The sequence below is a fragment of the Cervus canadensis genome, chromosome 25 (assembly GCF_019320065.1).
Source record: "Cervus canadensis isolate Bull #8, Minnesota chromosome 25, ASM1932006v1, whole genome shotgun sequence".
Classification (NCBI taxonomy): Eukaryota; Metazoa; Chordata; class Mammalia; order Artiodactyla; family Cervidae; genus Cervus; species Cervus canadensis.
The window spans coordinates 1,271,072-1,298,496 of record NC_057410.1 but is presented as its reverse complement, the minus strand read 5'-3'; the positions used below and the strand labels follow the sequence as shown (position 1 = coordinate 1,298,496).

The following is a 27,425-nucleotide window of genomic DNA, read 5'->3' as shown; positions in this document are numbered from 1 at the left end:
ACTGAATTTTTAACTAAGCATATATTACTTTTAAATTTAACTATATTAAATTAATAACTACATTACTTTTAAATTTTTAAAAATTAATAATCAGTTCTTTTTAAATAAAGGAGAAACATATCCAAAAACAGCTGGCTAATAGGAAGAAGATGAAATTAATCATTTATTAAAAGTTCCAAAGTACAGACCTGTTTCAAGTAAGAATTAACAGACCCATGTTTCTCAATAGTACCTGAGCAACAGCTGATCACAGCACAGAACAGCGATTCACTTACATAAAGAAATAGCATCAAAGCAAGCTAAACTTTTTAGTATACTTTAACAGGGCAAGGAAGATTGATGCATTTTGGAAATATTGTCATCCAAAAATGACTAAAATAGTACAGATTTAGCAGCTAAAGGGAGTAAGCTTTGATTATCTATAACATTAACATGTTGGTTCTCTGATGGTGTCAGATAAATGAATTTAAGCAAGAAAGTTGATTGCTAGAAAAATTACAGATTATGCATTAGGATTATCGAGACACCGTCAATTGCAGATTTTTATTTCAAGGGCCATCAAATCATTTTTCTTTAGACTGCCTGTGCTGGTTTGGGCCAAGATCTAGTCAATATGTAGTCTGCCAGGGATGTAGGTAAATAAGATAGAGGGACAAAGAAAAACTGAGCATCCCAGCCAGCTGAGTATCGAGTGCGGGGATGCACAGATGTCAGAGCGTGTTCCATGCAGTCGGTGACCAGGTTTAGGTTTGTGCTACAACCCAGCATCCCTTGTTTCATGATGTCGTGATCTGTAAACAAAAAGAAAACTGGTGGTTACCAATCTTACTGTTTAGGGATTCCCTAGTGGCTCAGACGGTAAAGAGTCTGCCTGCAATGCAGGAGACCTGGGTTTGATCCCTGGGTTGGGAAGATCCCCTGGAGAAGGAAATGGCAACCCACTCCAGTATTCTTGCCTGGAAAATCCCATGGACAGAGGAACCTGGCAGGATACAGTCCGTGGGGTCACAAACAGTCGGACACGACTGAGCAACTTCACTTTCACTCTCAACTTATTGTTGATATTTCTAAGATCCTGTTGCACGCGGTCACAGAAGTCTAACTACACTTCAGTTCCGCAAGAATTAGGCCTATGGGACCTATGCTTCCCAGTATAACAGCCACTAGCCACATGTAGCTAATGAGCACATGAAACATAGCTAGTATGACTGAAAATTGAATTTTTAAATTTAATTAATTTTAAAGCTCAATTCTGTTATTGGAAATTTTTAAATATGTTTGGAACAATATAGGTATGTGAATCTACTTTTCAATTGGAAAGTTTTTAGCATCTTTATTGAGATAATTCACATTCATAAAAATCATCCATTTCAAGTAAACAAGTCAGGGCTTCCCTGGTGGTTCAGTGGTTAAGAATTCAGTTTGCTTGGATCCCTGGTCCAGGCAGATCCCACATGCCACAGGTAACTAAGCCTGGCCACCACAACTACGGAAGCCCGTGCCCCGAGTCCGTGCTCTGCAACAGAAGAAGCCACGGCACCCCAACCAGAAAGTAGTCCCTGCTCGCCGCTAAAGAGAAAGCCATGCACAGCAAGGAAGAGCCAGCACAGCCAAAATAAATAAGTAGATAAAAAATTTTAAAAATCAATTATACAAATCAGGGAGTTCTATAGTGATCCAGTGGTTAGGATTCAATGCTTTCACTGCTGTGACTCGGGTTCAGTCCCTGATTAGGGAATTGACATCCCACAAGCCAAATGACATAATCAAATAATAATAAATAAATAAAAATAAAATATACAAATCAATGACTTTCAGTTTATCCAGAATTATGCAACCATCACCACAGTCTAAGTTTAAAACATTTTCATCATCCCAAAAAGAAACCTTATACCCATTAGCAATCACCCTCCCATTTCCTGCCAACCCGCCCTTGCCCTAGGCAAATGGTGATCTACTTTCTGTCTGTACAGATTGCCTTTTATGGATATTTCATATAAATAGAATCGTAGATCATGGGCTTTTGTGACTGGCTTCCTTCAGGGAGCAAAGTGTTCTCACAGTTTACCCATGTTGCAGTGTGTATCAGTACTTCATTTCTTTTTATTACCAAGTAATATTCCATTGTATGGCTATTCCACATTCGTTTATCCATTCAACAGTTGATAGACATTTGAGTTGTTTCCACTCTGGGGCTATTATGAATAATGCTTCTGGCAACTATCAATTGTAATAATCCAAATACAGAAGTACTTCCTAGGAAAATTTAGTATCCCAGTTGAGATGCGGAGAAGGCAATGGCACCCCACTCCAGTACTCTTGCCCCGTGGACAGAGCAAATCCATGGAAAATCCCACGGATGGAAGAGCCTGGTGGGCTGTAGTCCATGGGGTCGCTAAGAGATGTGCTGTAAGTGTAAACTACACATCAATTTTCAAAGACTAATAGGGAAAAAAATATAAAATATCTTAGCAATAACTTTTATATTGATAATAAATGTTAAATGATAGTATGTTGGATATATATATGTGGTTAAAGTAAAATGTATTAAAATTAATTTAACCTGTCTTTTTTTCTTTTTAAAAAGTATCTACTGGAAAATTTAAGATTATATATATGGTTCTCATATATCTATTGGATAGCACTGATCTAAATTATTCTGATCTAAAGACAAATAAATGAAAAATTTCAACTCCTTTAAATCATTAAATACATATATCCCTCCTTTTACATAAAGCCACTTCTTAGTAAATTCTCTTTTCCTTTGATTTCTATTGTCAAATATATGTACCCACAAGGGGAGACAAATTCTCTAATAGTTCAAAAGTTTAGGTAGAGAAGAGCTCAGAAGATCAGCTGGCCGCCTGACTTGTTAAGAATTGTAGATCCCTAGCTTTGTATTCTGAGAGGCTCGGGAAGTTTTCCACCAGCCTTCCCCTGATCCAATTTCTCCCCTCTGTGGAGAGTCTCCCTCCTAAGCCTGATGTACCCAGAAGACAGGGCTGTAGGTCAGGAGTCTTTCATGTGCACATTCCCCTTCTCCTTTCTCTGCACTGAGATATCACCCAAAGTCAAGGCCAGGGCTACTGCTACCTGCCCCAGGGCCTTTCTGTGAACGGGAAAAGAGAGCTGCTCCCTTTGGCCGTGGCAAGCTGCTAAATTCTTTATGTGAAGAAAAAGTACCCCTTCCCCAGGAAGGTGCACCCCACACTAGTGTGCATGACTTTCTTCTACTTAAAGGACAGCCCTCCCTCTTCTCCCAAAACCGATCCTCCTCCATGCCATGAAATTAAACCTCCTCACTCCTGCAAAACTCCCATGGCCTGCACATGAGGCCCAGCCTCTGGCAGTGGCTGACAGTGCCCTGCAAATCCTGTCCTAACCCAGTTACCTCGCTCCACCTACATGCATCCTCCCACCTCTCATAATAAAATGTGGAGTTTGTGGCTAGGCTGTTACCCAAAGAGTACATAATACTGAATGCTCAGCTAAGCAGGCCTCCCACACCAGCCCCTTCAATCTGTGGAGAGGCACCCCCTCACAAAATCCAGAGGCTCCACGCCTCCAGCCACATAAGACCTCCCTGGTGCTCCGGGGTCCTGGCCCACAGGTGACAAGGCAGGGCAAGCTCTGGCCTGAGGCTGCTTGTACGGCCTCTTCCCCAGCCAAGCAGCCATCACCACACCAACTATGAAGGCACTGGGACCTTCCTGAACCTTCCCTCTTGTCTTGGGAAGGCTTTATGGAAGGTGATTTCTTCTTAGAAGATCTCCCAATCACTCTCTACCAACCGCCTTTGCCCTTTTCATGCAAGATTATCCATCATGCCATTAAAAGAAAAGCTCACAGGCATCAAAAAACTTCTGTCCGTAGGTCTCCTTAATATGCGCAGGGGCTTCATTCCAGGCTTGTTTCATTGTCTCTAAGAACTTCTGCACATCTGTCATTGCTGTTCTGAAGTAGCCAGGTTCAACCATACTGACTTTCACCCCAAAATGTTGAAGCTCACGCCTAGGGGAAAAAACGAAAACCTTCAAGTTAACTCCTCTGATTGAAAGATACCACAATTTCAATGCTTTCAGGGAGAAAACAAAAGAAAATAGTTATAAAAACACCTTTGCTGAATATTTTAAAGGATAAAGAAATGGAGGGGAATAAAATAAAATTTTATACATCCCTAGGTGCAATAATTGGGATATGATTATACAAACTACCATAACCATTCAATTCCACATCCATTCATTTAACAGAGTTGTTCACTTTCGACCATGTGCTATACACTGGAAAAATGAAGAATACAATGAATAATAAGGAAAATTAACGTTTTTATGGTATCTACTGGGCTAAGTGTTTTGCATGCACAATCTCAGTAAATTAAGACTCTGCTCACCACGCCTGAAAAGCCCACAGTGAGTAAGTCCGATAAATAAGCAAATAATTGCAACACAAGTCAAAAGAATTATAAAGGCAAGGTATTCAGGGGGCTGCTGCTGCTGCTAAGTCACTTCAGTGGGGTCCGACTCTATGCGACCCCATAGACGGCAGCCCACCAGGCTCCCCCGTCCCTGGGATTCTCTAGGCAAGAACACTGGAGTGGGTTGCCATTTCCTCCTCCAATGCATGAAAGTGAAAAGTGAAAGTGAAGTCGCTCAGTCATGTCCAACTCTTCGCAACCCCATGGACTGCAGCCTACCAGGCTCCTCCATCCATGGGATTCTCCAGGCAAGAGTACTGGAGTGGGGTGCCATTGCCTTCTCCAATTCAGGGGGCTACATAGTAGAAAAGAGGATGTAGATTTTCTGAGGGAGTCAAAGAAGGCTTCAGTAAGGAGAAAATGTTTCAGTTGAGCCTCCAAGGATAAAGAGGAAATTTCCAAGTGAAGAACGAGTGGAGTGGAGTACCATACTGATGGAATTGCACACACAGAAGCAGGGGCTGTGAAAATTACAGTGTGCTCAAAGACTGCAAGAGGCCGTTAGTGGAACATGACGTGGGCATTAAATTGACAAGTCACTGGTCACTCCAGAATATTCGGGTTAGTTCAAAAAACATTTCCAGAAGTATTCATCAGGGGGCTGTGTGTGTATCAGGCACTACGCGAAGTGCTGCCTTCACCGAGTGAAGTAAGATGGCATTGTGCACCCTGTGAGGTATGCTTTCAGTACTCCGGGACTGTGATGAGGGGTGCTCCCTGCTCTAGACGTTGGAGCACCTTCTAGAGAAGATGAAGCCCAAGCTGATGTCAAGGAGAAAGGTTTGGAGCAGTGTTTCATAAGAATATAAAACACAAAGCATCGTGATCCTCTAAAGCAATGAATGGTTCTCAAAGTGTGGACCCCAGATCAATAGATTCAGCATCTAGGAATACAGCATTGAGAATGCAGATTACTGAGTCCAAGTCTAAATTTACTAAATCAGAAACTCTGGGGTTAAGAATCAACAATCTGTCCAAAGTAGACTTCCAGGTGACTCTGAGGCATACTAAAAGTTAAGAACCACTGCTCTAAAGGAAAACCCTCCCTTATCAATCCAAAGCCTAAAACCTTTCAAGTTAGAGCTTCAGAAAATGATTCTCCAGGTGCCTGTGTGCATTGGAGCAGAAGGAGGGGCTAGGCAAGCCAGGGGTGCTTTGGCCCTTTGCATTTCACTTCCCCATGCAGCTTTCTCATACATTGCCAACATACCACATCACCATCCCCTTTAAAACTCTAACTCAAATGGGGGACAAAACTTCCTTTTTCTGTTTATCCTTAGCATAATTAAGGCAAACTGGAATTTCCTAAAGGAACTAAATAATGATTTCAAGGTTGGAAGGGCATGTCTTCGCTCTTGGCCTGGGAATGATTCAAGGAGTCCAAGAGTCATGAGCGGTCGTAAATCGACAGGCCGCGGCCCCATGGAGGTGGTCAAAATGTTGGATATGCAGGAAGACAGGAAAGATGCCTGCCGTATAGTAACAACTGATGTAATGTCCTCGGTTATTTCCCTACTCCTTTCCTAAGCAGATAATATGATATGCACATTGTATTAGATATATACCAGTCATGGCGTGTGGTAAGCTAAATAATGACTCCCAAACATATCAGGTCCTAATCCCTGAAACCTGTAAATGTTACCTTATGTGGCAAAGACTTTGCAAGTTTGATTGAGTTCAGGATCTTAAGCTAGGGAGACTGTGGCAGGTGATCTGGGTGTATCCTAAATGCAATCACAACTGTCCCTATAAGAGAGGCAGAGGAAAAGAAGGCAAAGTGACCATAAAGGCAGAGGTTGATTGGCCACAAGCCAAGGAATTCCAGCAGCCACCAGAAGCAGGAGGCAAGTAACAGATTCTCTCCTAGAGCGTTCAGAAGAACACAGCCCTGTCGACAACTGACGTTGGCCCAGTGATGCTGATTTCAGACTCCTAGACTCCAGAACTGTGAGAGAATAAATGTGTGCTGTTGTAAGATACCATGCTCCGTAAATTACTTGTGGAAACTTCTTACAACTGCCATAGGAAGTTAATTCATGGTGTCTGTAATATTTGCAGCTTGTCTCTAAGAGAAGCTGCCCCTAGAGCCAGCCTCTGCTAAAGGAGAGTCACACTCTTCTGCACCGCGTGACTGCATCTTCATGTCTACAGCGGGCAGGACCGGGAAGGGTCCTTGATGGGAGGAGAGCCCTCTTAGGACTGGACAGTGGCTCAGCCTGCTATTAGCGAGATGGCCGTGGCAAATTACTGAACCTCTGTGCCTCAGTTTCCCTAGACATACAATAAGGATAAAAATAACTTCTTCCTCACTGGGTTGCTATGAAAATTAAATGATTCATTAGATGCAAAATACCCACAGCAGTGCCTAACAGATAGCAAGTGCAAAAAAAATCACACCATGCAGTGTCACACAGAACACACACAAAAGTGGTCTCAGGCCCAACAGGATTCTCTGTCTCAGAAATTAAAATACAAAGGGGACTATATAAAGAAGGAACTGCTGATAGAGGAGCAGGAAGCTGAAATGAGGTATTTTTAAAAGCCAGGAGGTAGAGGCAGGGCCATTAGAGGGTTGTGGCAAACTAAAGTTATAAGAAAGAAAAGAAACGATTTGATAAAGAGAAGATATACAGAATAAAGGGATGAAATAAGTTAACTGGAAGCAGATGAGCACCAGAAAGAGTTGCCGTGAAGAGAGGAGGACAGGAGGAAAGAGGACAGTCATGCTCTCTTCAGAAACAAAATTTTATCAAGGATATATCTTGAGAGTTAAAATGTGGTGTGGTAACAGGAGACAAGGACTTGGAGTTGAAACACGGTTCTGCCAAATCATCGCTGTTGCAGGTGAGCTTTGAATAGATACCAAATCTGAGCCTCGGCTTTCTGTATAAAACAGACTAGCAATATCTAGTAAACAATAGTATTTAATTATTGTCTAATAAATAATATCTAGTAAACATACCAGATTTTGGAAGTGATGAAGTAAGATAACATAGGTGAAAGAGACTAGTGACTAGTAGGTAGTGGTGACTAACACATATTTAAGTGCTTAGTGGTTGCTTTTGTTTGTTTGGGGGTTTCTTTGCCACTTTAGTTTTTTTCACTGAGGGATAATTGCTTTACAGGATTTTGTGGCTTTCTGTCATACATCAAAAAGAATCAGCCATGTCCCCTCCTTCCCACACCTCCCTCCCATCTCCCTCCCCATCCCACTCTTCTAGACTGTTTTAACTGTAGAGTCTTACCTCAGAACATCTGAGAAGGCTTCCACTCCATACTTGGAACAACAATAGACTGCTCCAAAGAAAGCAATTCTTCCCAGAATGCTGGAGACATTGACAATTCTCCCCTGTGCTCTCCTTACCAGGGGAAGCATGCTCAGGGTCACCTCTATCAAACCAGTGAGGTTCACCCTAAGGGTATCCCTACAGATCTCAATCTTCAGCCACTCAGCGCAGCCATGGGAGTGAAAAATGCCTGCATTGTTGACCAGACCCCAGAGCCCTGAAACAACAAAAATCAAGGCAGGAGTTTAGTTTTAGACAAAAATGACAGACTGCTACCTTGGTCAATCTTTCTGCTGAAAACAGCTAAAAATGCTAGACAAAATATACTTTTTCAATCTTAAACAAATCAAAATAAGTTCTTTCAATCTTAAACATGTCTATCAGTAAGAAAATAAAAGAAGGTCAAGCCAAAAACAAAGAGAAGGCAGGAATCCAGGGAGGACAAACAGAACCCTAATGATGGCTTTTGATTTGAGGGAATTTGCCAACCAATGTGAATTGAACTTTAGTATTTATAGCATCAAAAAATATACACAATTAGAAGATACGAAGTCCAAGGCCCAGTAAGGTAAGGAGTCTAATAAAAAAGACTCTTTCTGGATTAAATGGCTATATTATCACTTTAAGGGTGAGACAGAAAGTACTTCCAAAGGACTGAAAGTATAACTTCCTGTCTTGAGCTCTGGGGTTGGAGGGAGAGGAGAAGAATCAGTCTCAGGACCAAAATGAAACACAGATTTGGTGAAGATGAGACAATAAGAGTTCTCCTTCAGATATGGTGAGTTTGAGCTTCCAGTAGAATTTCCAGTTGGGAAAACCAGCAAGTAGTTGGAAATTTAGGTGTGATGAACAAGAAATAATTTAGAAATCAAGGGCATAAGGGTAATAGATTAAACTATGGGTAAATGAGATCCAATCAACACTTGTTGAGCCACTAACATGTAGCAGACAATATGTTAGAAACGGGGATACAGTGACAGTTACGAAAGATCCACGTCCTTGATGAGCACACTCTCTAACAGGTGGGAAACCAGTAACAATAATAGTAACAGTACAGTTGAAATAAACCACTATATACAGCACAGAGGCTATAACTAAGCATAACTTCTGACTCTGGAGTCAAGAACATCCTCAGGTAGGAGTAACATTTTAAAATCAGTTTTCTAATTTAAGTAAATTTAAAAAAAAATAAACATTCTTCAATCCAAAAAAATAATTTTATTACTATTTTAGAACTCATTGGATGAGTAGATATCTAGGAGGTCCAATTATCAGGTCCTAATGAATCATAAAACAACTAGAGAAGGAAAAGGGGATCAAAGAGGATTTGGATAATATCCAGAGAAAGTGAACTTTAGAAAAGAGGATTTATCCATAATTGCCAAAAACTTCAAAACAACCAAGATGTCCTTCAGTAAGTGAATGGATAAACAAACTGTAGTACATACAGTGGAATATTATTCAGTAATAAAATTAAATGAGTACTCAAGCCACAGAGAAACACAGAGGGACCTTAGGCGCATATTGTTAAATGAAAGAAGCCAGTCTAAAAAGCTACATCCAATATGATTCCAACTGCATGACATCTGAGAAAAGGCAAGACTATGGAAAGAGTAGGGACGACAGAGGACGAGATGGTTGGATGGCATCACTGACTCGATGGACATGAGTTTGAGAAAGCTCCGGGAGATGGTGAAGGACTGGGAAGCCTGGCGTGCTGCAGTCCCTGGGGCTGCAAAGAGTCGGAGATGACGGAGTGACTGCACAACAATAACATGGAAAGAGTAAAAGGCTGCACAGTTGCCAGGATTGGGGAGGAGGTGGGGAGAGCAGAAGAGATGAATGGGTGGAGCCAAAGGATTTTAAGGGCACTGAAAGTATTCTGAATCATCCTATAACGGTAAATACAGGATATTTCACATTTGGCAAAACCTATAGAACCATACAACACAAGGTGGAACCTAGTGTAAACTGTAGACTTTCATTAATGCTAATGTATCAATATCAGTTTATCAGTGTGATAAATGTACCACACCAATGCAAGATGTTAATAATAGGAGAAACTATAAGAGGGGGGTTGCATATGGGAACTGTATGCTTTCTAACATTTCTGTAAATCTATCACTGCTCTAAGGAATACAGTCTATTAATTAGAAAAAATAAAATGAAAATTTATTTTAAAAAAAGAAGATGATCAAAGGCTGGCTTCTAGGAATGTCTCTATTTTTAGATGCTAGCCAAGGGAAGAAGAAGCTAATTCTTAAGAACCCTTTGAAAATTCTGCAAACATAAAGAATTGTGAAGAAAAGAATTGTGCTTGTAAATACTTCACTTGCAAGGTGAGATAACAGCCTGAAATCTACTGGGTTCATTTTTTAATACAAACATTGTTAAGGAAAGGAAACACTGCCAAAGATCACAACTGTTTCAAATGACAAAGCCAGTCTTTCAAGCCCTGCTTTTGAGATTATATATGGGTAATATATATGCACATAAAATGTTAACATCTTCATGCCTGAGTAAATGAAAGGAGAAAAAACTTCCCCATACCTCTGTCCCCGACACGCTCCTTCACCCACTCGGTGGCCGCAGCGATGCTCTCTGTCTTGGTGACGTCCAGGATCACCGTCTGCAGCCTGTCTGACGTCTGGTTCCTCAGCTGCTCGGCCCCCTGCTCCGTCAGACACCCAGCCAGGACCCTCAAGCCTCGCAGGTCCAGCTGCCTGGCCAGCTTGTTCCCGAAGCCCGAGTCACAGCCCGTGATGAAGACGAACTTGTCCCGGAGGTGGGTCACCACCTGCCTCTCCCGGTACCAGCGCAGGAGGTAGTAGAGGCCCACGAGGACCACCAGGTGCAGCCACATGGTGAGAGGACTCCTTCAAAAGAAAAAGACAGCTTTCATTTTATTCCTTCCTTTTTTCTTTAACCAGTATTTGCTATGTGCCAACCACTGCACTATGTGCTAGGACTCTGTATTAACTAATACATGGTCCTACCCTCTGGCCACAGTCTAGAGAGGGGAGTCAGGGCAGTAACCAAACAACTGCATTGCAATGAGGTAGGTGCCAAGCAGAAGTACACACAGTCTGATGGAGCTATAAGGGAGGGTGCCCCACTGCCTGCTAAGTTAGACCTAGCTTCACAGAGGCAATGATTTCTGAAATACTTCCAATAAAATAGGTAAAGATTTCAAAAAGTCGATAAGGATGAAATGACATTCCAGGCAGCAATGATGTGTACATGAATGGAGGGGTGAGCAGCATAAAACTTCCTGATCCCTACAAGCAGTTCAGGTGATGTAGAGAGCATATGGAAGAAGAAATGGAAGGTGAAGTGGTCAAGGGCCAGACCAGGAGGGGTCCTGTAAGCCACACTAAGGAATCTGGATGTTATCTTATAGGCAACAAGGGTGTGCCATTAGAAGTTATTAAACTGAAGGCTAAGAGGGCCAGATTTAGCTTTAGAAAGATCTGTCTCACAGTGGGAATGAAGGATGGATTAACCAGCGGTGTGATGAAGGCAAAGAGATTAGTTAGGAGACCCAACAGTTTGGTGAGACATTGCAGCCAAAGCAGTTTGTAAATAAGATCAATCATATGCATTGTTGAAATGAATGTTCAGAGATGCCTACACTTCTATAAGTAGTTCTAGAGAAGCATCCACCTTTTGGGGACAATCTGTAGTTTCTGGCTGAACTAACATGACTCATAAAGTCACGTACGTGCTCAGTCCCCAGTCGTTTCCGACTCTCTGCGGCCCCAGGGACTGTAGCCACCAGGCTCTTCTGTCCATGGGATTTCCCAGGCAAGAATACTGGAGTGGGTTGCCATTTCCTTCTCCAGGGGATCTTCCCAGCCCAAGGATCAGATTCGAATCTCCTGAATCTCCTGTGTCTCCTGCATTGGCAGGTGATTCTTTAACACGGAGCCACCGGGAAAGTAATAGATAGAAGTCAAAGATGAGTGTAGGGGCTTCCCTGGTGGTCTTGTGGTTGAGAAGCACTTTGTAATGTAGGGGACACCAGCTGGATCCCTGCTGAGAAGATCCCACCTGCCATGGGGCAACTCAGCCTGAGCACCGCAACTCATGAGCCTGTGCTCTAGAACCTGAGACCCACAACTACTGAGCCCACACGCGGCAAACACTGAAGCCTGCATGCCTGGAGCCCATGCTCCACAAGAGAAGCCAGCACTGCTAGAAATCCATGCGCCATATCCAGAGAGTCAGCCCCCGTCACCGCAACTAGAGAAAGCCCAAGTGCAGCAACAAAGACCCAGAGCAGCCGTAAATAAAGCTTTCTTAAAATAGATGGGTTTGGGCCCACTAGGACATCACAAGGCCTACACAATGCTTACCTTAGCTTGGCTTTAAGGTCTCCCCAGTGCTCTGGTCCCAGATTTCTTTCTTCGCCTCCTCTTTTACCACCCTCTTTTGCACCCTACTCTTTAGTTGTAATAAGCACCTTTCAATAACCCACACAGTACAGGCTTTTCATGCCCCAGTATACAATTCTCTCTATAATTCTTTCCCAGCTCTCATCCATTTGACGAATAATACTCATCTGTTAAGACTCCACTGAATCATTTTCATTCAACAACGTCAATTCAACATCCACTATGAGTCAGACACAGTGGTAAGCACTGATACACAAAAGTGAACAGAACAAGATTCCATTATGCATTGAATTCAGGGTCTAAGTGTAAAGACTGACAAGAAAACAATGCGATATACAGTCATCCCTTGGTATCCATGAGCGGTTGGTCCCAGGACCCTTCACAAATACCAAAATCTGAGGATGTTCCATCCCTTATGTAAAATGACATTGCATTTGCATATAACCTATGAACATCCTCTTTAAATCATCTCTAGATTACTTACCATACCTAATATAATGTAAATGATATGGAAATAGGTGAAAATACAAAGTAAATGCCTGTAATTAGTTGTAAATACGGTGTAAATGGTATGTAAATAGTTGCTGGCATGAAGCAAATTCAAGTTTAGCTTTTTTGGAACTTTCCGGAAATTTTTTTCCTAATATTTTTAATCTGTGGTTGGTTGAATCTGCAGGTGCAAAACCTGTAGATATGGAGGGCCAACCATAGCAGAAGTAAGGGCCAGATGCTCTTGAAGCATTCAGGAGAGGCTTCCAAGCCAGGCCAGGAACTGAGAGGTTTCCTAGTGAGGATAAAATATAACTTGAGATCAAAAGCTTAATAAACTTATAGTAAGAGCAGCTAACACTTGCAAAGCACCTGCTATATTACAGGTCCTGTTCTAAGCATTTCATACATATGAAGTCATTGAATTTTCATAACAGCCCATTAAGGTAGGTCCTATCAATATCCCCGCGTGTCAGTTCAGATGCCAAGACAGAAACAGACAGGCAAGGCACTCACTGGGGGAAAATACCTAAAGAGACTAAAGGTGGAAAGTGCAGGAGTGGGTGCCAATACAGGTCTGAAACAAGAAAGAGAAGGAAAAGAGGATTTAAAAGGGAGAAACTTAAACTGCAGTTCAGCCCTGAGAAAGTCTCAGCCAGGCTGATGAGAGTCCTTGAACAAAGACTGCCCAGTAGAGTCCTACACTGGGCTGAACTGGTTGGAACTTTCAGTTCCACCTCCTGACCTCCAGGGAGAGGACAGGGGTTGGAGATTGAGCTTAATCACTAATGGCCAATGACTTAAGGGGCTTCCGTGGTAGCTCAGCCATAAAGAATCGGCCTGCAATGCAGGAGACCCTGGTTCAATTCCTGGGTTGGGAAGTTCCCTTGGAGAAGGGCATGGTAACCTACTCCAGTATTTTTGCCTGGAGAATCCTATGGACAGAGGAACCTGGTGGGCTGCAGTCCATGGGGTCACAAAGAGTCAGACATGACTGAGCGACTAAGCATGCAATGATTTAAATCAATTATGCCTATGTAATGAAGCCTCCACCAAAACCAAAAAGGATAGAGTTCAGAGAGCTTCGAGATGAACATTCAGAGATTCAGGGAAGGTGGCTTGGAGAGGGCACAGAAACTCTGGGTCCTTTCCCCACAGTGGTGGTTTAGTCACTAAGTCGTGTCCAACTCTTGCGACCCCATGGACTGTAGCCTGCCAGGCTCCTGTATCCATGGGGTTCTCCGGACAAGAATACTGGAGTGGGTTGCCATTTCCTTCTCCAGGGGATCTTCCTGACCCAGGGATTGAACCTGGGTCTCTTGCATTGCAGGCAGATTATTTACCAACTGAGCTATGAGGGAAGCTCAGACCTTGCCCTAAGCATCTCTTCTGTCTAGCTGCTCCTGAGTTATATCCTTTTATAATAAACCAGTGTTCAGATAAGGAAAACGTCCCTCTGTAAGTTCTATTAGCCACTATAGCAAATTAATCAAACCCAAGGATGGGGTTGCTGGATCCTCCAATCTACCGTCCGTCAGAAGCACGGGTGATAATCTGGGCTTGCAGCTGGTGTCCAAAGTGAGGGGTGAAGAGAGTAGGCTTGTAGGACTGAACCCTTAACCTGTGGAATCTAATGTTGTCTGCTTGTAGTTAGCGTCAGAACTGAGCTGTATTGTGAAACACCTAGCTGGTGTTGCAGAGAATCATTTTTTATAATTAGGTCCAGAACTGTTGAAGGTAGAGGGGAATAGAACACGAGGAGCCAATGAAGGGGAGAAAACAGTGGATAGAGACATTTAACGCTCCCTCCCTCCTCTTCTCTTTCTCTCCCTTTCCCTCCTCCCCCTACCTCCATGTTCTCTCCCCTCCCCCATGTTTTCTGCTCTCTCCAATAAGAGTCCTGTGTCCTCTCCCCAACCGCCTCTGTTCTGCCCTGTCATCATTCTCTGGTGCACTGTACTAACAGAGCTTCATCCTGCCTGTGTATCGACTAAAAGGGTAATTTCCTGATGCCAGGCAAAGATGAGAATCCATGTCCCTCGTGAGGAGGAAGCTTGGAACCCACAGCCTTTCTATGTATTACTATTCAACCACCACATAGTAAGACTAAACTTGAGAAAGAGATATGCCAGGCCAGGTAGAATCCCAAAACATAAGCCAACGTTGAACATGAATCAAAAGCCTTGAGATGTCTTGACTATTGCAAATATCTATCTCCCTTGACCTGACCATTTTCTGAGGCTCTACCATGTGTATCTAATTTCCTTAAGTACTCTCCAGCCAGATGTTGAATCAGACAGTCAATATATCCAAGGTAGAACACATCATATTTTCTCCTAAAACTGTTTCTCCTCCAGGATTCCCAATTTCTATTTGTATCATTTTTAGTCTTCAGGCTCTGACACTTTCTCTTGGTTGCCCCATGCATTCCCGCCAGAGATGAGGCTGTAGAGTCCAGCGCTCTAGTATCTGGAGCCCGTGTCCCCTACCCTTCACTCCCATGGTCACAGCCATTGTTCAAACCTTCACCATTGAGTACCTCTTGCTTGACCTGCCACAGAAGCCTTCTCACCATCCCAGGGTGCTGGTCCCTCCTCACCCCCACGCAGTGCTGTCTGATCACCTTCCTCAAGCACAGCCCTGTTGATGTCACTACGTGAAAAGCATGTTCTGTGCTTAGTCGCTCAGTCGTGTCCCACTCTTTGCGACCCCATGGGCTGTAGCCCGCCAGGCTCCTCTGTCCATGGGGATTCTCCAGCCAAGAATGCTAGAATGGGTTGCCATGCCCTTCTCCAGGGGATCTTCCCAACGCAGGAATTGAACGGGGATCTCTTCCATTGCAGGCAGAGTCTTCATCAGCTGAGCTACTAGGGAAGCCCCACAGAAGAAACATATTTCAACATCATAAAGACCATATATGACAAGCCCACAGGCTTCCCAGGTGGAAACAGTGGTAAAGAATCCGCCTGCCAGTGCGGGAGATGCAGGAGACATTGGTTTGATCCCTGGGTCAGGATGATCCCCTGGAGGAGGAAATGGCCACCCGTTCCAGTATTCTCGCCTGGAGAATCCCATGGACAGAGGAGCCTGACTGGTTACAGTGCATGGCATTGCAGTGAGTCAGACGTGATTGGGCAGCTGAGCATGCACGCATTTCATGACAAGCCCACAGTTAACATCATGCTCAATGGTGGAAGACTGGAGGCACGTCTTCCTCTGAGATTAGGAATAAGTCAAGGTGCCCCTCACCACTCCTACTCAGTGTAGGACAAGGAGTCCTAGCCAGAGCAACCAGAAAGGAAACGCATGAAAGGCTCCAAGTCAGAAAAGAAGTGAAACTGTCTCCTTTTGCAGATAACATGGACTTGTACACAGAAAATGCCAAAGATTCCACACACACACACACACACACACACACAAAACGGTTAGAACTAATGAAAAAGTTCAGTAAAGTTTGAGGGTCAAAAAAAAGAAACGTATAAAAATCAGTTGCATTTCTATACACTAACAATGAACAATCCAAAAAAGAAAAACTCTATTTACCATAGTATCAAAAACAATAAAATACTTAGGAATAATTCAACCAAGGAGGTGAAAGGACTATACAATGAAAAGCTACAAGACTTGACCAAAGAAACTGTAGAAGATGCAAACAAATGGAAATATATTCCACATTCACAAATTAGAAGAATTCATATTGTTAAATGTCCATACTACCCAAAACATTTAGAGATTCAACGCAGTCCCTATCAAAATTCCAATGGCATTTTTCACAGTGACAGAAAAGGCAATCCTAAAATTCTTATGGAACCACAAGAGACCCGGAACAACTAATGTAATTCTGAGAAGGACGAATAAAGCTGGAGGTATCACACTTCCTGAATTCAAACTATATTGCAAAGCTCTAGTAATCAAAGTAATATAGACTGGCATAAAAATAGATACTTTGATCAATGGGACAGAATCAAGAGCCCAGAAATAAATCCACATATACAGTCAACTAATATTTAATAAAGAAGCCCAGCATACTCAATGGGGAAAGGACGTGTGTGTGCAATTAGTCGCTCAATTGTGTCCAACTCTTTGCAATCCCATGGACTGTAGCCCACCAGGTTCCTCTATCCATGGAATTTTCCAAGCAAGAATACTGGAGTGGGTTGCCAACTCCTCCTCCAGGGGATCTTTTGGACTCAGGGATCAAACCCTTGTCTTTTGCATGTCCTGCATTAGCAGGTTGATTCTTTACCACTATGCCACTGGCAAGCTAGGGAGGATAATCTCCTCAATAAGTGGTGGTGGGATATTCACAGGTAAAAGAAGAAAACTGGACCCTATTTTCACCACTCACAGAAATTAATTCAAAATGGATTAACAACTAAAACGTAACACCTGAAACCATAAAACTCCTAAAAGAAAACATAGGGAAAATTCTTTGATGTTGGCCTTGGCAATATTTTTTTTGGGATGTGAAACCAAAAGCAACAAAAGCAAAAATAAGTGGGACTACGTCAAACTAAAAAGTTTCTACACAACCAAAGAAACAATCAACAAAATGAAAAGGCAACCTATAGAATGAGAGAAAATATCTGCAAACTGTATATCTGATAAGGAGTTAACATCCAAAATATAAAAGGGGCTCATAAAACTCAATAGGAAAAATAAATCCAATTACAAAAGGGCTCCAGGAGTTGGTGATGGACAAGGAGGCCTGGAGTGCTGCGGTTCATGGGGGTCTCAAAGAGTCGGACACGACTGAGTGACTGAACTGAACTGAGAGGATCTGAGTGGACTTTTTCCAGAGAAGTCCTACAAACGACCAACAGATATGTGAAAAGAAGCTCAATATCAGTAATCATCAGGGAAATGCAAATCAAAATCAGAACGAGCTATCACTTCATATCTGTTAGAATGGCTGTTATCAAAAAGACAAGAGTTAACAAGTGTTTCCAAGGATAAGGGAAAAAATCCACCTATGTCAACAGTCCCAATGTTGAACAACTAGAACAGCCTAAAGAGGCTGGGAGAAAGAGAGGGAAAGCCTAGGGGAAGTCTCAGGCCAGGACTGAGGGCTGGGCTCTGCTTAGCAGGTGTCTTCACCAAGCCACCTCCTTGGACTGAAGACTCTCAGATGGAAACATGACTCTATAGGTGTTTCCTCTGAGCCTTTTCCTTACCAACAGCAAAGTCATTGGCCATTCTGTCTTGGAGACTTCATCCTAAGAATGTCTGCAATGAACCGTAGAGCTCATCTGGCCATCCCCCTGCCTGAGATTCCCTTACTGCTCTCCCCACTTAGCAGAGTGAGCTTTTCTCTACGGGAACGGTGTTTGTTTTTGTGGATGGGGCCATGTAAGCATGAAAGGAAAGGGAGAGTATAGCAGAGGAGGAAAGAAAGGTAGAAAAGGTGTGGGGAAGTAGGGGGTGTCCAGGGGCTCCAGGAGAAAGTAGAGATGGCTTAATCTCTGCCTAAGCACCCACCAGGACGTCCCTTCTTTGTCTCTCCTCCCGCCATCATCAGTCTTCGGAGTCCATCCTCACCAGCCCAGGTCCTGTTCAGTGACAGGGCCCCAAGGAGGAAGCAGGAAGGTTTGGGGCCCCATGAACTGACCCCTCTGGATGCCTTGGAATCTGAGATGAACACAGGGTCACTAGCCACTGGTATGAATATTAGAAATATTAATATAGACTACTACCCCTGATTGGTTTCTCTAAAACCTGAAAATACCAGCAAAAACTAGCCATAATACTGTGTCATCTATCTCTCAGTAGAGCAACCATTAAAACCTGACAGAGGTGTGAAACTGAGAGGAAAAATCCAGGAAAAGTCCTTGGGAGGCTGGCAATCCTCAAGGTTAGGCTCGCTGCTAAACTGGGCTTCCCAACCCACTCACTGTACCTGGTATGTGCCGAAGACTCTCACATCCAAACCTGGAGGTGTTTCAGGCTTCTGTAACTTTCCTCTTCAGCAACTATGCAGAGCAAGGACTTCCCTGGGGGGTCCAGGGGTTAAGATTCTGGCATTCCCAATGCAGAGGGCTCAGGTTCAATCCCTGGTAAGGAAACTAGATCCCACAGACCATATCTAAGAGCCCTCACGCTAAAATTAAAGACCTCATATACTACAGTGAAGACCCAGTGCAGCTGAATTAAAAATATATATAGTCCAGAACACATTCCATTTCTCAGAACACTTTTTTTGGAGTCTGTTATACCAATGAGACCCTTGGCTAATACCCTGCCTACCTTTGCTTTTATTCCTTTCCAATCTGCATGAGTTCCCCTGACCTCAGCCCTGATTTTGTGGATAGCATAGGAATATGAGCATGTATTCTGAAGTCAGATTACTTGGGTTCAAATCAGGCTTTACCATTTACTTGTGTAGCCTGGGGCAAGTGAATTAACCTCTCTACCTGTGTTATTATTGTGCATGCTCAGGCGTGTCTGACTCTTTGCGACCCCATGGACTGTAGCCCGCCTGCCTCCTCCATCCCATGGGACTTTTTGTGGCAAGAATACTGGAGTGGGTTGTTATTTCCTCCTCCAGGGGATCTTTCTGACCCAGGAATCGAACCCCAGTCTGCTGCAGCTCCTGCATTGCAGGCAGATTCTTTCCCCGCTGCACCATGGGGAAGTCCTCTACCTGTGAGCTCATCTTCAAAATGGGAAAAGGACCCTTCAGTGATGTGCTGGGAGAGTTTAAGTGAGTTAACACATGTAAAGCACTATGTAATTTCTAGATGCTATTAGGATTACTTTGGTGGTGGTTGTTTTATTATTGCCATTCTGGGCTTTTATCCCTGAACCCTGCCTCTTCCTCCAGGTCCTATCAGAGTCACTTTTTCAGTGTGTGCAACTCCAAGCATTGCAACATCCTTGGTCTTTTCTATATGCTTTTTATCACTACACTGGGCCATACTAGTTCACCCTGACCTTCTTGAGTCTCAGGTAGAGGACCTGTCTCTCTGCAATATAGCACAAGGCAAAATAAGGAATAGCCTTTATTCTCTTCTTTTAAATCTTCAGACGTGGATTTATCTATAAGGTTCGATCAGTCTAGTCACTGATGCTAACAGTGAGTCTATCAACAACACACGGATTCATGGACTGATCCATTGTGACGTTCTTTGTTCACACACTGGGCATACAAACTAGGCATTTCTTGTAAAACAAAGAATGTTGCCCACTATCCAGTTCTACAAGGATCAAGTCATTAGCCTCTGCAGTCACTGACTGGCAGTACACTCTGAAAAGAATTCAGGATGAAGAATGTGATAAGGCATTTTTTACTTTGGAAAAACAGATGCCTTAGTTCGAGATATCTCAGGTGGAAAAAATTTAATGAACCCAGATTTTTGCATCTTCTCATACAGAAAAAAAAAAGCACCAAGATCATTAACTGAGGACTTCCTTGGTGGTCCAGTGGTTAAGAATCTGCCCACCAATGCAGGGGCTACAGGTTTGATTTCTGGTCTGGGAAGATCCCACAGGCCACGGGGGCAACAAAACCCATAGGCCACAACTGCTGAAGCCCACACATTCTGGGGCCTGAGAGCTGCAACTGCGGAAGCCTGTTCACCTTCAAGTCCCTGCCCTGCAACAAGAGAAGCCACTGCAGTGAGAAGCCCACGCACCACAACTAGAGAGCAGCCCCTGCTCGCCACAAGTAGAGAAAGCCCACAGGCAGCAGTGAAGACCCAGCGCGGTCCAAATAAATACATAGATCAATTCTTAAATCTTTAATTCAGATACTGATCCTGGTGGTGCAGTCGATAAGCATCTGCCTACCAGTGTAGGTGACACGGGTTCGATCTCTGGTCTGGGAAGTTTCCAGGTACAGCAGAGCAACTAAGCCTGAGCGCCACAACCACAGAGCCCGCGCTGGAGAGCCTGCGCCCCAGGGAGAGGTCACCGCAGTGAGGAGTGACGCCCGCTCACCGCAACTTAGGGGAAAAGCTTGAGCAAAGTAACAAAGACCCAGCACAGCCAAAAATAAAAGTTAAAAAACAAGAGTTCACAAGAACAAGCAAACGTTGCTATTGAACAAGTAAATACATTCAGTTTGGAAAAAGCAAATTATCATTATCTACCAAAGATAATGATCCATCTTCCCTATACCCAAAGATTCCATTTTCGGTATATAACCACAACAAAATATGTACACCGTAAGATGTGTTTGAGGAGCATTACTTGTGATAGCCAAAAGCTGGAAACAACCCACGCATGCACAAACAGTAGGATGGATAAATAAGTTGAGGTATGTTCATACGATGAAATGCTATGCAGTGACAAAAACAAACTATAGCTACGCACAGGTACATGAATGAGTCTCACAAACATAATACTGTCATACAAAAGAACACATACTACATGATTCCATCTACACAAAGTTTTAAAAGACAAAACTAAATATGTTGGGACTTCCCTGACGGTGCTGTGGCTAAAATCCCACACTCCCAGTGCAGGGGGCCAAGGGTCAATCCTTGGTTGAGGAACTAGATCCCGAAGCCATAACTAAGACCTGGAGCACCAAATAAATGAAAATAAATATTTTTTAAAAGCTATAAAAAACTTTTAAAATTAATCTATGTTGATATTAATACAAATCATATTACTGGTTACTCTGGGGAGGAGGTAGGGTTCAACGAATGAGAAAGGTATTAGTGGACTGTCTGGTGCTCATGTTTTATTACTTGACCCGTATGGCTGTAACAGAAGTGCGAATTTTGTAAAAATTCATTGAACTGTCCCCTGTGTGTTCTCCGCTCAAATTAAAAAATTAAAATACCACCTTGATTAAAAAGAGAAGAAAAGAAACAGTCTGAAGAAAATCACTTCTGCATCTGTCATAAAATTCTTTTTTTTTTTTGTCATAAAATTCTTATCAAGAACACTGTCCATCTATACACTGTGTAAGATCCCACATGATAAATCCTGTCATGCATTTAGTACCAGGAAAGATTTTGTCTTTTCTAAGTAAATAGTATATACTATTGACTATTTTTAAATTATCTAATTTTTCCATATTATCTTAGTGGTTTAAGGCCAAATTTAATGTTCAGTCATAGTAATTCTATTAATCCTCATAAATAGTATTTTTTTCTTCCTCTCTCTTCTCTTTCAGCACATTAATTTTCTTTTTCTATTTATGTTTCCATTTGCATTTTAATAACTTTTTTGTGTGTATGTGTCTTTTACTATAGATTACCTCAAACTCTTTTTGAAGATGCTACATTTGTCCAAGAATAAAATCTAACAGATTCGCCAACCTCAGTCTCATCCCAAAAGCTGACTCAATCCCTCTGCCAAGTGGGAAAAAAATTAGCAAATACTACAGTAGTTGATGCCATGTACTGGCACATATATACACATTTATCTATGTATAATATGACAAAATGTATATATACACATATATATATCATACTTCATTTCATATCAGTATATGAGATTCCACAAAGAGAAAGGAAAAATGTTACCTGAGGAATTTTTATTTGTGAATATACATCTCATTTCACCTACCTTTGGAATTTTATGTCTTCTCTGTTCTCCACAGGGTTAGAAATGTAACAAGAGAGAAGGAATAATGGGACTATTAAACCCTCGTTTACTGGTCACATGGGTTAAAAAAGAGAAAAAAAAAATTTCACCACTCCCACTGCAAAGAGCTTGCTCAGTGTAGGAAATGGGGGTAGGGTAAGTTCAGGACAGAACTAGATCACAGAGCTTCAGCAACACACTCTCAGGGCTTAATTACATAAAGCTGCTTTTGCTTATCCAAAAGTTCACGAACTTACTCCACAGCTTCCAGCATTAACTAAAAAAGAACTGGTTTTCCACACTGTCAAGATTCCCAGTTTACAGAACATATCCAAGCGGTCTTATGTGTAAGTATAAAATCACTCTCAACTTCTAAACAACATTTAAACTGCGAAATAATAAAGATCAAAAAAGCAGAGGAAACCATCAGTTCAGTTCAGTCACTCAGTCATGTCCTACTTTTTGCGACCCCATGGACTGCAGTACGCCAGGCCGCCCTGTCCATCACCAACTCCCGGAGTTTACTCAAACTCATGTCCATTGAGTCGGTGATGCCGTCCAACCATCTCACTCTCTGTTGTCCCTTTTTCTTCCCACCTTCAGTCTTTCCCAACATCAGGGTCTTTTCCAATAAGTCCGTTCTTCGCATCAGGTAGCCAAAGTACTGGAGTTTCAGCTTCAGCATCGGAAAAGTCATGGTGATGAATTTTCTTTCAGAAATCAAAGTTGAAGGGTCTTTTAAGAAAATTATAGGCCAAAATCAAGATCTTTCTCCAAACAGATTTTATTCCCAACCCAAAATACACACACACACTCACACCATTTGTCCGGGAAGAGTTCCCGGAGGACTTCACGAACCCCACCGGGCAAGGTCCATCCCCTTCCCTGCGTGCTGCCCGTCCCAACCCTCGGCACCGCTTTCACAACACCTCGCTGTGGTCAGAGTTCAGGGCGCCGCACTCGCCTGTGCCCTGCTTGCAGTTCTCAACAGTGCCAGCCTCGTTCAGCTGCAGAATCAGACCTGTTACCGTCAAAATCAAAACAGGAAAGCCCCCATTCTCTAAGTTGGAGCCTCTGCTGGAGTCAGGGAATGGGGAAGCAGAGCCCGCTCTTAGACTGCCCACCCGAGATCAATTTCTGCGAACTGGGGCTCTGGGCCTTAAGGCTGTCAGACACGTTTCCAAAAGACCTGCTGCTACTTTGTGACCTAATCCATTCTAGCAAATCAGTCAAACCCAAGGAGGGAGTCGTGGGAACCTTCAATTTAAAGCCAGTCCGTCAAAAGCACAGGTAACAACCTGGGCTTGCGATTGGCATCTGAGGTGCGGGGAGTCTTGTGGGATGAACCTTGGATCTATGGAATCTGACACTACCTCTGGCGGCATGGATGTTCAGTCACTTCTTTGCAATGCTATGGACTGTAGCCCACCAGGCTCCTCTGTCCATGGGATTCTCCAGGCAAGAATACTAGAATGGTTGCCATGCCCTCTTCCAGGGCAACTTCCCGACCAAGGGATCAAACCTGTCTCCTGAAGCTGGGTAGATAGTATCAGGACTGAGTTGAATTGTACTACACACAGCTGGTATCCAAAGAACTGGTTTAGAGGTGTGGGTAAACACATGCTTCCCTCACATTGGAATCGGTATAAAATTCTTCAGCACCCTTTCACAACTCTCTCCTTTCTCGGCTCCTATGAAATCACCATCTCCTAGCTCTCCCGCCTCTATTTCTATTTGTTCTCCTTGTCCTTCTCTGGCTTCTCTTCATCCACCCAATTTTTAAAGTCAGTATCTTTAAGAGTTCTATCCAGGCCCTTCTTCTCTTCTCAATGCACACACCCTCCTTGTGTGGGGACCTCAGTCATCATCAACTTCAACCTGATCTACATTCTAATGACTTTTAAGTCTCTGCCTTCAGTCAAGATCTCTCCTGACATCTAGCTCCTCATATCCAACTGCCTGCTGGGCATCTTTCACTTGAATTCATTCATTCATTCATTCCATAAATATAGAGATCCTACTATGTGCTAGGTCCAGTGCTATTTACTGGAGCTAATGTTGTTGCTTTTGTTTAGTCACTAAGTCGCGTCTGACTCTTTGCAACCCCGTGGACTACAGCCGGCTAGGCTCCTCTGTCCACGGGAGTTCCCAGGCAAGAATACTGGAGTGGGTTGCCATTTCTTTCTCCAGGGGATCTTCCCGACCCAGGGATCAAACCCACATCTCCTGTATTGGCAGGCAGATTCTTTACCACTGAGCCAGCAGGGAAGCCTCTGCAGCTAATAGAGGAGAGTAATTTGGCATGATAATTGAAATCTTAGAACTTATCATTTTAGTAGGAAAATAGACATTAAATATACACTCCTACAAATAAATATCTGATCCTCCTCATTTTCATGTTGTTTCCTATCCCCACATGTATTCAACAGCTACTCAACAAATTTAATGATTGCCCACTAGATGCTAAACAACTCCCTTCCAACCAGCTGCCCAATCCTGAAACCTGGGGGATCATCCTAGACCCATCCCTCATCCCCTACCTCCAATCAACATTAATTCTTTGCAATATTTCTCGTCACTTATGTCCACCCAGTCACATCCACCTCTACTGCCTTAGTTCAGGCCACAGTGTTTGTGCCCTGGATCCAACAACACTTTCTGGGGATGGTGCTGCCTCTGGTTGCTCTTTCCCCTTCTATCTGCCCTTTACAGGGCTCCAGAGGTTATTGGAACAGACTGGTTCCAAATCGGGGAAGGAGTACGTCAAGGCGGTATTTTGTCACCCTGTTTACTTAGTTTATATGCAGAGTACATCATGTGAAATCCTGGGCTGGGGAAGCACAAGCTGGAATCAAGATTGCTGGGAGAAATATCAATAACCTCAGATATGCAGATGACACCACCCTTATGGCAGAAAGCGAAGGAGAACTAAAGAGCCTCTTGATGAAAGCAAAAGACGAGAGTGAAAAAGTTGGCTTAAAACTCAACATTCAGAAAACTAAGATCATGGTATCTGGTCCCAACACTTCATGGCAAATGGATGGGGAAACAATGTAAAGAGTGACAGACTTTATTTTTCTGGGCTCCAAAATCACTGCAGATGATGACTGCAGTCTACTGTAGCCATGAAATTAAAAGACGCTTGCTCCTTGGAAGAAAAGTTATGACCAACCTAGATAGCATATTAAAAAGCAGAGAGAGACGTTACTTTGCCAACAAAAGTCCATCTAGTCAAAGCTATGGTTTTCCCAGTAGTCATGTGTGGATGTGAGAGTTGGACTATAAAGAAAGCTGAGTGCCAAAAAATTGATGCTTTTGAACTCTGGTGTTGGAGAAGACTCTTGAGAGTCCCTTGGATTGCAAGGAGATCCAACCAGTCCATCCTAAAGGAAATCAGTCCTGAATATTCATTGGAAGGACTGATGCTGAAGCTGAAACTCCAATACTTTGGCCACCTGATGGGAAGAACTGACTCATTTGAAAAGACCCTGATGCTAGGAAAGATTGAAGGCAGGAGGAGAAGAGGACGACAGAGGATGAGATGGTTGGATGGCATCACGGACTCAATGGACATGAGTTTGAGTAAGCTCCAGGAGTTGGTGATGGACAGGGAAGCCTGGCATGCTGCAGTCCATGGGGTCGCAAAGAGTTGGATACGACTGAGCAACTGAACTGAACTGAACTGAGAGGTTCTTTCTTTTTTTAAATTTTATTTATTTATTTTCTGCTGCCCTGGGTCTTCATTGCTGTGTGCAGGTTTCCTCTGGTTGCAGCAAGCAGGGGCTACTGCTCGTTGTGGTGTGCGGGCATCTCGTTGCGATGACTTCTCTTGCTGCGGTCACGGGCCCTAGAGTGCACAGGGTTCAGCAGTTGTACGTTGAGGCTTAGTTGCTCCGTGCCATGTGGAGTCTTCTCAATCCAGGGATCTTACCCTGTCCCCTGCATTGGCAGGCAGATTCTTACCCACTGCACCATCACAGAAGTCCCCACAGTTTATTTCTAAAAACAGCAGTTCTGATTAAGTTTCTTCCCTGCTTAAAAGCCTTCCAAGAGTCCCCACAATCTTCAGACAACTACAGATTCCTGAGGAGGAACAAACTTTGATGTTGTGTTTTGATTTGAATCTGCCATCCCTTATTTTAAGCAGTCTGCAAGGAGGAAGCTAGACCCAAAATGTATATAACTTTATAATTAACAAGAAATCTATTCAGGAGGTGCATTGGCAGGTTACTCATCAAAAATCTGGTGGGTTTGCTGTTGTACAGAACATGGAGCTCTGCTTGGTCTTGTGTGCCAGCCTGGATGGGAGGTGGGTTTGGGGGAGAATGGATACGTGTATATGAATGGCTGAGTCCCGTCACTGTCCACCTGAAACTGTCACAACATTGTTAATTAGCTATACCCCAATACAAAATGCTTTTGGTGTTAAAAAAAATAAAATTTAAAAAAAATTTTTTTTAATATTGTGGGTTCATGTATAGCTTAAGTGAAAAAATTCAATTTCATATATTATATCCATCAAATAGGTTAAAAAACAATTGTAAAGTCCTATAACACGTTTTATCAGCATTGAAGTCGTCATTTGCTTGTGGTTAAAGGAATCATTCCTGTGAGATTTAACTAAAACTTTGTCATTAAGAAAAATGAGGGTACTCTTTATTACTTTTTTTAGTTGATGACAAGTAATAAAAGTTATCATAAGTTGAAGTGTGATCTTGGCTCCACCTAGACAGTCTCCCCTGGTCGATGTTGCTCTTCTGTGAACATAACAGATTTTCTTATCTTCTCTTACTTTGTTGAGGAGGAAAATAACTAGCACAGGGTAATTCAAATTTTCAACTTGTTTCAACAGTATTATTCATCCCCAAGGCTTCTCATCGAATACAGATATGATCAATATTTCATTTTAATTTTAATCAAAACTGAATTAAAATGGACAAATGACTTATTTCCACACTGTTTAGCTGGGCACACAATGCTCTGGCCGTCGCTTGCCCCTTGTCCTGTCAGGCGAGGGTGCTCCTCGGTGCTTTGTCCCCTCACAACAAAAATCTGGAGTGACGGACATTAAAGCCCCCTGGCAGGTCACAGCTCTCAGAGGACAGGCCGTGTTACAGCTCTCAGGTCTCGAACAGACCGTGTTATAGCTCTTAAATAAATCAGTGTTACAGCTCTATTTTATTTAGATAATAGCAGGAAAATCCATCTTCAAGGCATGAGGGCACGTCAACCCAAAGACGTGAAGAG

At 43.0% G+C, this 27,425-nt stretch overlaps 1 protein-coding gene across 4 annotated transcripts; it reads right to left on the bottom strand.

Annotated features, from left to right (window-relative positions):
- Nucleotides 1–136: 136 nt before the first annotated feature.
- LOC122427641 (17-beta-hydroxysteroid dehydrogenase type 6) lies at nt 137–27,425 on the bottom strand. 4 transcript variants are annotated; one of them, XM_043447254.1, is made up of 5 exons: nt 27,128–27,425; nt 10,312–10,637; nt 7,720–7,978; nt 3,848–4,011; nt 137–791 (listed from the first exon to the last, which is right to left on the bottom strand). In XM_043447254.1, the coding sequence occupies exons 2-5, from the start codon at nt 10,622–10,624 to the stop codon at nt 574–576; spliced, it is 954 nt and encodes a 317-aa protein (XP_043303189.1). In that variant the 5' UTR covers nt 10,625–10,637; nt 27,128–27,425; the 3' UTR covers nt 137–573. The 4 variants fall into 4 exon arrangements, with proteins under 4 accessions (XP_043303189.1, XP_043303188.1, XP_043303191.1 ...); XM_043447253.1 differs by lacking the exon at nt 27,128–27,425 and adding an exon at nt 22,161–22,294; XM_043447256.1 differs by lacking the exon at nt 27,128–27,425 and adding an exon at nt 18,541–18,658.